The 10,894-nt window shown below is 53.0% G+C and overlaps 3 protein-coding genes across 3 annotated transcripts in view; 1 reads left to right on the top strand and 2 right to left on the bottom strand.

Annotated features, from left to right (window-relative positions):
* LOC139673846 (class I histocompatibility antigen, F10 alpha chain-like) overlaps positions 1–10,894 on the bottom strand; it is a 327,584-nt gene that overhangs the window by 44,366 nt on the left and 272,324 nt on the right. The gene's annotated exons all lie outside the window — the stretch shown is intronic.
* The window catches only part of LOC139673812 (zinc finger protein 91-like), a 311,195-nt gene that overhangs the window by 132,499 nt on the left and 167,802 nt on the right, over positions 1–10,894 (top strand).
* On the bottom strand, positions 5,147–6,103 carry LOC139674340 (olfactory receptor 14A16-like). Its single transcript, XM_071560549.1, has one exon. The coding sequence runs from the start codon at positions 6,101–6,103 to the stop codon at positions 5,147–5,149; it is 957 nt and encodes a 318-aa protein (XP_071416650.1).

Raw genomic sequence — 10,894 nt, 5'->3', positions numbered from 1 at the left:
GACAGCCTGGGAAGGTGTCCCAGAGCAATTCTCACAGACCAGCCCCTGAGAATACAATTCCTGGCACTGGCCTCTCACCCCACCTGCAAGAGGACATTTATCTCTCCACAGAGAGGCATCAAGAGATCAGGTCAGAAGTTCATGTTTGCTCCATATCTGTATGGGGACTTCAGCATGTATATCATGTCTGTGTGGGGACATGAACTTGAGTGAGCACAAACAGCATCAGCTGTTCCTGGGGTGCCATAAATCTAATGGGACAGGCAGTTTCCTGATGTCACTTCCATTTTAGACTCATGTGCCCTGGGAAACCCCCTGGATGCAGCCCTGGGATGTGCTTCTGAGCACAGAGGTCCCCGTGTCATTCCCTTGGGCTGTGGGGCATCTCAGAGAGGGGCAGAGCAGGTGACACCCCACAGGGCTGAGGTGCCTCCAGTCCATGGCAGTGGCAGTGAGAGCTCAGGGAGAGACTGTGACTCCTGCAATGATCTCCCCATGGGTGTAAAAGGGAAAGACTCTCTGATCACCCCCGGGTGCATGAGAATCCCACAATCCCAGTTCAGAGGTGGATGCTTTGCTGGACCTCGACACTTCTGTGAGTGACTCCAGGAACAAACTCCACTGGCCCAGTGAGATTCATCTCAGTGGTCTTGGACAGCTCACTGCAAGTGCTCCTGAACTGCTGCATCACCCTTGCCTGGGATTCTTGGCTGTGCTCTCAAAAGGGCCAGAGCAATCTGAGAGGTTCTGGGGTCCTTGGAAAAGGCAGATGCCAAGCCCATCTTTAAGAAGAGCAAAATGAGAATGGGGAGAATTACAGGCTGCCCATCAAGCCGCTCTATAACTGCCCTTCCCAGATGGACAGGGGAGAGAGAATAAGGTGGAAAATGACTCAAGGGTTGGGATAAGGCACTTTACTAAATCAAAAACCAAAGTTTGCACACGAACAAAGAGGAGAATGACAAGATTTATTCTCTACTCCCCATCATCAGTGATGTCTGGCCATGTCCCAGCAAGCCAGGCTTCAGCACACGGAGCAGCTGCTCAGCAGGCAAACATTGGAAACAATGAATGCCCCCTTCCTCCTCCTTTCCTCAGCTTTTATATCTGAGCTGACATCCCATGGTTTGGAATATCCCTCTGGTTAGTCTGGCTCAGCTGGCCTGGCAGTGTCCCTTCCCAGGACCTTGCCCTCAGTTGGGGAAGGAACGTTGCAGTGCTGGGGCTGTGCCAGCCCTGCTCAGCAGTACCCAATACATTGGTGTGTTCTCAGCACCTTTCCAGCTCCCAGCACAAAGCACAGCACTGGGAGGGCTGCTGTGGGGAAATGAGCTCCAGCTCAGCCAGACCCAAAATATGTCCACAATGTTCCATACTGTCCCAGGATTGCTTTAGTTCTGTGAGGCCCTGCAGTGTCCAGGTGACATCCTGGTTCCCTGAGGTTCCACAGTGTGTCAATGACCCCTTGAGTCTATGAGGTTAAAAACTGTCTGAAGACCCCTTTTGTTCCAAGAGGCCCCACATGTCACAATGATCCCTTTGGTTCCGTGAGCTCTGCAGTGTCCCAGGATACCTTTGGTTCCTTCAGGCCCTGCAGTGTCCCAATGGTCCCATTTTCCATCAGTTTCCACAGTGTCCCAGGGTCCCTTTTGTTTCATGAGGCCCTGAAAGGTCAGAATTGCCCCTTGGTTCCATAAGTTTCTGTAGTGTTACAATTGCACGATGATTCCATCAGATTCCAAAATATTCCAGGATTCCTTTGAATCCATGACACCCTGGAGTGTCATAATGCCCCCTTGATTCCATGAATTTCTGCAGTGTCCCAGGGTTCCTTGCAGTCCATGAGGCCCTGGAGTGTCACAATGATCCCTGGATTCCATGAGGCTCCACAGGGTCACAATGGGCTTCTGTTTCCTTGAGGTCCTGCAGGGTCACAAAGGAACTTTGATTCCATGAGGTTCCCAAGTGTCAGAATGGCCCCTTGGTTCCAAGGCTTTCCACAGTGTCCCAGGGTCCCTTTGGTTCCTGAGAGAAGATTGCTGGGGGTGAAATGAGGAGTATCAAGTTATCCTCACAGAAGTTGCAATGGTACACAAAATATAGGTAAAGGTCCATCAGGAGTGTTTGCACAGTCAGTGTTTCAACACCCTCAGCATTATCTGAACTTGGTTTTACCTCACCAAAATCTTTCCTCTCTGTTGGCCAAGTCCCTCTTTCCTCCCCCAAATATCCCATCCCTTTTTTTCTCAGTTCCTCCTGACCTCCCCAAATCCTTCAGCTGGTTGGGCTCAGCTTTCTGACACCCTTCATGATCCCTGAGCATCTGCCTGCCCAGCTTGGCCAGTCAGTTCTGGGAACACACCTGACAGCCCAGCCCCCAAGGGGACAGGATGTTCTGCTGTGCTGGAGAGGACCCTCCTCAGCCTGGCCAGCAGTGCTGCAGGGGGGGATTCCCTGTCCCTCCCCAGCTGGTCCTTCCTGCCCAGCAGCTCCTGTTCCAGAAGGGCTCACAGACACTCTGGGGGACTTTTCACACTTGGGTCCTTGAGCTGCCCTGGGGCATCTCTGGGGCAGTGGCCAACTCTGTGACTGCTCTGGGAAGTCATGGCCTGAAGCCAGGAGTGTGGGTTTTAGGAGGTAGTTGAAACCTCTGCAGACAAGAAATCCTGGTAATTGTTGAAGACTTTCTGGCCTATCATTATGATGTGCTGTTTATTTTTAATTTCAAGGTTTTTTTCATAATTTTCTTTTTACTGACAAGACCACACACTTGTTCTATTAATCTGATTCACTCTCTGTTTATGTGAAAATATTTGTGCAGCTATTTATCAGAGTACATTTCCTACCAGTGTTTTGAATGCAGAAACATTGCTCAGAGGAGCTACTGAACTTCTTGGGGATGATTTCATACCCCTAATTTTGCCTCTTCTCTTCTTCCTCTCCCAATTTGCCTTCCAAGATCTCTCCAAGCTGTGTGTGCTTGGGAATGTTTTCACAGTCCTGAGCTCTGGGCCATGTCCAAGGGGACAAATGCACCTTCTGGAGAACACTGTCACTCCTGCTCACAGAGCCTCTCTGACTGCACAGAGGAGATTCCACCAGGCTGTTTCCTGGTGTGGGATAAAGGGACATAAAGGCAGAGGAGAGGGATGGAGGAGACATGGACATTTGCAATGGGCATGCTCAAGGATGGTGAGATGAATGTCCCTGGGACAGGGAGGTTGTTCCTGCAGTCACACCCAGAAATGTCAGGGCTCTGACAGGTGCCCACACCTGAGCTGGGCTCGTGCCCACACCTGAGCTGGGCTCATGCCCTGCTCACACCCCCAGGGCTGTTCAGAGACACAAGTCCTTCCCTTGCACACACACAGACAGTTCCTGGCAGCAGGTGCAGTGTCTCCCTGGGCTCCTGCTGCCACTGCCCGGGGCTGGAGGCACCTCAGCCCTGCAGAGCCCCCACCCTGCACACTCACACACTTCAGCTCAACACTGGGGTTTCCCTCTCCCTGGCATGGCCCAGTCCAGTCCCTCCCTGTCTCACCAATCCACCTGCCCCAGCCCCAGCCCCACAGAGCAGCACAATCATGTCTGGCCCTGGAGCAAGAAATGGAGGCAATGGAGGTCAGGGACAGTGACTTTGTGTCTGGAATGTTCAGGAGACCATCATCTCAGGCATCTCCTGCAGGCCCAGGGCCAGCCCCACTCTCCAGGACTGCAGGAGAGAATCAGTCCTGGGGCTCCTCAGGCAGCTTCTGCTGCCCCAGGGACCGGACAACCTCTTTCCATGGCTCCTCTGCACACACAGCCTGTCCTGCTCTTCTCCTGGCACATCCCATCTCCCCACAGAGCCTTTCCCCAGGGGAACACATCTGTGCTGGCCTGACCAGCCATTCCTGCAGCCCCTCCCCGTGCTCCCCACAGCCCCTGAGCTGGGGATGCTGCTCTGCAGGGCACAGGGGCCGTGGTGCCCAGGGCCATGGGGGGGCTCTGCTGGGCTGTGCTGGTCAGGCTGGGAGGCAGAGCCAGCTGATGGTGGTCCCTGCCACTGACCCCCTGGCACACAAGCTCTTGTGTGGCCATGGAGGGTGCTCAGAGGGGCCCTGCCTTGTTCCAGTGCTGGGTGATGGTTTTGGGGGTTATGCTGGATCTGTCCTATGAGTGTCCAAGAAGAATAAAATGAATCACTTAGAAGACTCCTTTCCCTGTACCTGCTGTGTCCCATGAGTTTGCAGAGCTGTTGTTTGTCAGTTCACACTCAGATCTAGAATATTATCTACACCCTGAACATGCCTGGGCTCATTGGACTCTATTCACTGCTGACTGCCTGGCACCTGCTGGCACATCCCCTGTGTTTTCATGGCAGTTCCCAAGTCTCTTAAGAAAACATTCACCTGCCATCAGCCCTGTCACAAGCTGTAGAGCCCCAGAAAGGTAAATCAGAAACCATTCACCATCTACATGGGCTCTGGCCACCAACAGACAAAACCTGAACCAGACCTGAGGCCTTGGAAGGCCACACTGGGACCCTGATCTCATCCCACTGAGCCCCTGGAAAACAAGCCAAACAAGGAAAGTCTTTAAAGTCGATTCCTTGAGCATGTTCCTGAGACTGATTTGCAAGTAGCCCAAAGCCTTCCTGCCCTGCCCTCAGGAGATGCTCTTTTCTGATGGACCTGCTGTTGTGCAGCCCAGCTGTGTCCCAGCTGTCCCCATGTCCTGTCCCTGCCTGTGATCCCAGGATGGACACGCAGCAGGATGTGACCAACTTGTCAGAGTACTCAGGCCTTACAGCAATAGCAATAGTGTGGAAGTAGAAACAGCAGCTCTGAAAAGACCAAGCACTGCTGCTCACTGGCAGTGTTGCTGTGCTGGACGCTTTTCCCCCTCCCCTCTACCGACATGCACTGTCCTGCAGTGACCTTTAAGAACCTCTGTGAATAAGAATCAAAATAGTTACAACAGAGTCATTTCTTTTGTTTAATTATTTAGACAGTCTCTGGGTCAAAATCAGTAGGGAGAAAAAAAGATTAGAAGGGGATTTATTATCAAACTTCAGTGTGCACAATATTGTGACAAGATGAACCAAATGACCTCCGCCAAAATCTGAGAAGGAAGGACGGGCCTGTTACGAGTTCCATTCTGAATGCTATGCAGAAGACAACTGGAAGTTTGAGGGTTCTCGAAACCATCCAGTAATCAACTTCCACACAGAACCCTTGAGTTCCTTGTTCCTCAGGCTGTAGATGAGGGGGTTCAGTGTTGGAGGAACCACTGAGTACAGAACTGACACCACCACATCCAGGGATGGGGAGGAGATGGAGGGGGGTTTCAGGTAGGCAAACACACCAGTGCTGATAAACAGGGAGACCACGGCCAGGTGAGGGAGGCACGTGGAAAAGGCTTTGTGCCGTCCCTGCTCAGAGGGGATCCTCAGTACAGCCCTGAAGATCTGCACATAGGAGAAAACTATGAAAATGAAACAACCAAAAGCTAAACAGACACTAACCACAATAATCCCAAGTTTCCTGAAGTAGGAGTGTGAGCAGGAGAGCTTGAGGATGTGGGAGATTTCACAGAAGAACTGGCCCAGGACATTGCCCTGGCACAGGGGCAGGGAAAATGTATTGACTGTGTGCAGCAGGGAGTAGAGAAAGCCACTGGCCCAGGCAGCTGCTGCCATGTGGGCACAAGCTCTGCTGCCCAGGAGGGTCCCGTAGTGCAGGGGTTTGCAGATGGCAACGTAGCGGTCGTAGCACATGATGGTGAGGAGGGAAAACTCTGCTACAAGGAAGAACAAAAAGAAAAACACCTGTGCAGCACATCCTGCATAGGCGATGTCCATGGTGCCCCAGAGGGAGTTGTGCATGGCTTTGGGGACAGTGGTGCAGATGGAGCCCAGGTCTGTGAGGGACAGGTTGAGCAGGAAGAAGTGCATGGGGGTGTGCAGGTGGTGGTCGCAGGCTACGGCGCTGATGATGAGGCCGTTGCCCAGGAGGGCAGCCAGGGAGATGCCCAGGAAGAGCCACAAGTGCAGGAGCTGCAGCTGCCGCGTGTCTGCCAATGGCAGGAGGAGGAACTGGCTGATGGAGCTGCTGTTGAACATTTGCTGCCTCTGGATATGGTTATCTATTGAGGAGGAAAGGCAGGACTGAGTTAGGCCAGACCATATTAGCAAAATGTATTCGACATTCAGGGTCTCTCTTTTAAGGAAGACCTTTTTGCACCCATCTCCCCTGAGTTCTGGGTTTTTCTGGCTCATGGGGACATTGAGAGCAGGGATCCTGTACTGGGCTCCTGAGGATTCATTCTTCCTGTGCAGTAAGAGGCAACTCAAAACATGGGGTTACATCAAATTAAATGCACTTCTGATGTTTCAAAGTGTTTCCAGCATTGCTGGTCACAGCCTGCCCAACTGTGGAACAGAGCTGAGGAAATTTGGTGTCTTTTATTTGGTTTCAGTTCAACTTGCCAGGAGTGGGTTTGGATGGCTGAAAACTCTGGAATTTCTAATGTGCTCCAAGTGAAATCTTGTCAGTCCTGAGAGGCAAAGGAATGGTCTCTTACTGCAATGGCAGGAGAGCTGCTCTGGTCATCAGTCCTGTTCTCAGCTGACCTGTGCTGGCAGCTTGGCCTGGAGGAGGATCACACAGAGGAGTCCCCTTAAAAAGAAACAAGTCACAACCGTGATCAGAGAAATTCAGGTTCAAAGGGACTTCTCATCTTTCCTCAGGGTGCCCCATCTTTATCCTCCCCGACTGAGACACAGAGGGATCAGTTCAGCTGCCCAAGTACAGCTGCCCAGAGCATTTCCATGGATTTAGCCCTGAGGTGTCCTCTCCATGGGATCTTATACAGAACAGAGACCCTATGGGAGAGCTGTGCCCTTCTGGAGGGAACCCTGCAGCCCAGCAGGACACCCAGGGAACCAGCTGAATGTCCTGAAGTTCCCCGGAGGGGACTTGGGCACTTTGCTCCCACAGACACTTCCTCACAGCAGGACCCAAACGGTTTGTGTCTGAACAGGAACTGAACCTACCGCTCTCAATACCCCATATGGGCTCAGAAGTCCAATTGTGAGAACAGGAGCAGCACAGGCCACATCCTTCCCTGGGCTGTGGCTGCTGCAGGGCAATGCACACCTGAGTCCCCACGGGCCTGAGGGCAGAGGCTCTGCTGAGGCTGGGAAAGGAGCCCAGGGAGGAGTTGGTCAGGGGAAGGTGTCTGTGCCACAGGACCAGCAGGGAGGTGCCCACATGCCCCTCCCCAGCATTTGTGGCAGCAGCTCCCTCTCCCTCCCTGCCTGTCTGTGCTGGGAGGAGCTGTTCCTGCCAGCAGCCACCTCCCTGTGCCCAGCTCAGCTCCCTCCAGTGCTCACACAGCCCATGCCCACCCCACTGCCCAGGGGCAGCTCTGCATGTGCAGAGGCTGGAGAGCAGATCCCAGACAAGGTGAGGTGTCTGGGAAGGGGAAGGTGTTCTGAGTGGATGTGCTTCCTGAGAAGTGCCCTTGGACATGGCAGGAGGTGGAGCTGAAGCTGAGAGAAGCCCAGAGCCATTGTAGCTGAAGGACCCTGCCCTGCCCTGCTCATCCCTGCCCTGCTCATCCCTGCCCTGCCAGAAGGGGGTCACCCCTTCCACCCACACTTTCTCCCTGCAGGGCCATGGGGACCTCATTGGCCATGCTGAGCTGACCCTGGCAGGCAGCAGAATCCCTGTCCCAGCACACAGAGCCCTGGGCTGCAGGACCCTGCTCTGCAGGACAGCCCTGGGCACCCCTGGCTGCTCCCCCACCCTCACACCCAACAGCCATTCCTGCCAGAAGGGAACCTTCTTGCCCTGTGCCTCTGATGCTCCACACCAGGAAATCCAGGAGAGCCATCCTGGCAGGTCCTGTCAGTGCTGGCATTTGGCAGGTGTAAGAGGCACTTCTAGGTACTCACCTGCACTGATCTGCAGCCAGAGACTTACCCTGGCAAAGGGCTGTGAAGATTCCTCTCCTGATGAGCTCTCACCTGTCCTCCCACTCCAGGACACCTTCAACCTGTTTCTCACTTCTCTTGTCTGCCCTTGGTGCCTGCAGGTCCTGCCCTGCTCTGCCATATGGCCACCTCCTCTCCACTGAAGAACTGTGGGAGTCCTTCTGAAAGATCCTGGATGCTGTGGGATGTGCCAGCTTTAGGAGATCCTTGCAGGAAGGGAAGATTAACTGTCCTATAGCAGAGAATTCTTCATTCAAATACTGTGGAGGTTTCTCCTTTAATGAGAGCTCAGTTCCCTCCCATCCCAGGCTGCCTCTCACCTCTGTCCCTTCTCTGCTGTGCCCTGGGTGTGTGCAGGCAGTGCCCTGAGCCCTGCTGGGCTGTGCACAGGAGCTGCTCCTGGGCAGAGCTGTCTCTCTGCAGCACTGCCCGCTTGCCAGGAGCTCCCTGTGTGCCAGGAGCTCGGCCCAGCTCAGCAGCACAGCAACAGCCCAGGGCATTTAATGGCCCTCTCTGAGGTTTGGTGCTGAGTCCCTGAACATCAGACCCTGAGGAAAGTTCAAGAAACCTCTTGAGAAGCCAAAGTGAGATTCAAACTGTAAAGTTTCTTGCAGTGCTAATGGGTCCCACTGAGGAACACGACTGTGAAAACATTCCCAGGGTTTTTTTGAGCAGAAATTTGGAGGCAGTGATGACAGGTCTGAGACTCACAGATTTATCAAGGCTGGAAGAGACCTTCAAAGTCTTCTAGTCCAACTGTCATCCAAGCACCACTAGAATCATCCCTAAATTGTATTCCAAGATGTCACGTCCAAACACCACTTGAGCCCTTCAAGATACCACCACCTCCCTGGACTAATTATTTCATTGCATAAACACCCTCTCAGTAAAAAACATATTTTTAATATCTGATCTGACCCTTGACATACTCAAGTCAAGTCTGTTTCCTCTCTTTCCCTCCCTACAGGGCTGGCAGAAGAGAAGGGGACCCCTGCTCACTAAGACCTCCTTTTGGGTCTTTGAAGAGAGCAATGAGGTCCTCCCTGAGCCTCCTCTTCTCCAGACTCAAGAACACCAGTTCCTCATCCAACATGTTTTCCAGACTCTTTTCCAGCTCCATTCCCTTCTCTGGACATGCTCCAGCCCCTCAATGTCCTTTCTGTAGTGAGAGGCCCAGAACTGAGCACAGGACTTGAGGTGGGGCCTCAGCAGTGCCCAGCACAGAGGGACAATCCCTGTCCTGGTCCTGCTGGTCACATTATTCCTTACACTGCCCAGATGCCTTTGGCCTTCTTGTCCACCTGGGCACACTCTCATATTCAGCCACTCTCCAGCAGCACCCCCAAGTCCCTTCCTGCTGAGCAGCTCTCAAGCAACTCTGCCCACAGCCTGGAGCATTCCATGGGGTTGTTGGGACCCAAGGTCAGGATCTGACACTTGGTCTTATTGATCCAGCTTGTCCAGATCCCTCTGCAGAACTTTCCTGACCTCCAGCAGACCCACAACCACACCCACCTTGGTGTTGTCCACAGATTTACTGAGGGTGCACTCCATCCCCTTAGTTCCATTCCCCACCAATCTCTGGACCTTCAGACAGTTTTTCATGCATCAAACAGTTCCCTCATCCCAGCCATGAGCAGCCAGTTTCTGCAGGAGATGCTGTGGGAGGTGATGCCAAAGGCTTTACTGAATTCCGGAGAGACACATCCACAGCCTTTCCCTCATCTCCTGAGTGGGTCATTTTGACATAGAAGGGGATCAGGTTGGTCATGCACGACCTGCCTTTCCCAAACCCACAGTGGCTGGGCCTGATCCCCTGGTTGTCCTGTTTGTGTGTCTGATGGCACTCAGGATGATCTCCTCAATGGACTTCGCTGGCACCAAGGTCAGGCCTGACAGGCCTGTAGTTGTCCAGATCCTTCTGGCCCTGCCTATAAATGGGTGTCACTTTGGCTGATTTCTTTTCAGCTGGGACTTCTCCAGTTCACCAGGAGTGCTGGGCAATGAGTGAAAGTGGCTTGGCCAGCTCTTTCTCCAGCTCCCACAGTACCCTCAGGTGCATCCCATGTGGGCAGGGTCTTGTGGGGTTCTCATTGACACAGCAGGTCACTGACCATTTCTCCCTGGGTTATGGGGGCTTCACTCAGCTCCCTATCACCACCTTCCAGCCCTGGGATCTGGGTATCCTGAGCACAACTATATTTGGTGTTAAAAGACTGAGGCAAAGAAGTCATTAATTCCCTCAGCCATTTCCTCCTGCCCTGACCCTGTGCTGTCTCTGCATCCAGCAAAGGATGGAGACTCTCCTGAGCCCTCCTTTTGCTGCCCATGGATTTAGAGACACATTTTTTGCTGTCTTTAACTGCAGTGGCCAAATTCACTTCCAGTTTGTCTTTGGCCCTTCACATTTTCCCCCTCCATAACTTCACCATATCCTTGTAGTTCCCCCAGGTTTTCTGCCCCACTTTCCAGAGGTGACACACTCTCTTTTTTTTCCCTGACATCCAGCCCATGGTCTGTGTTTAACCAGGCCATACTTTTTGCCCCCTGGCTTGTCTCAGGCCACAGAGTCACAGCTCCTGGAACTTTGAGATTTCCTTCTTAAAACACCTGCATCCATCCTGCACTCCTTTCTCTTTCAGGACTGACTCCCAAGGGACTCCATTCATCAATTTCCCAAACTGGCCAGAGTTTGTCAGCTCTCAGTCCAAGGTGTCAGGTCTGCTAGTGCCCCTCCTTCCTTCACCCACAATGGAAATCCCCATTATTTCATGGTCTCTGTGCCCAAGACAGCCCTGACCACCACATCACCCACCAGCCACAGAATCACAGAATGCTTTGGGTCATGAGGGACCTTAAAGAGCATCTCGTTCCAACCTCGGGGCAGGAACAACTTTCACTAGACCAGGTTGCTCA

This window comes from Pithys albifrons, chromosome 7 (genome assembly GCF_047495875.1).
Source record: "Pithys albifrons albifrons isolate INPA30051 chromosome 7, PitAlb_v1, whole genome shotgun sequence".
NCBI classification, from domain to species: Eukaryota; Metazoa; Chordata; class Aves; order Passeriformes; family Thamnophilidae; genus Pithys; species Pithys albifrons.
The sequence above is the reverse complement of the archived record's forward strand: the minus strand, read 5'-3'. Positions and strand labels throughout refer to the sequence as shown.

Coding starts and splice junctions, on each gene's coding strand:
- LOC139674340 (XM_071560549.1), bottom strand. CDS start 6,103: ATGTTCAACAGCAGCTCCATCAGCCAGTTCCTCCTCCTGCCATTGGCA.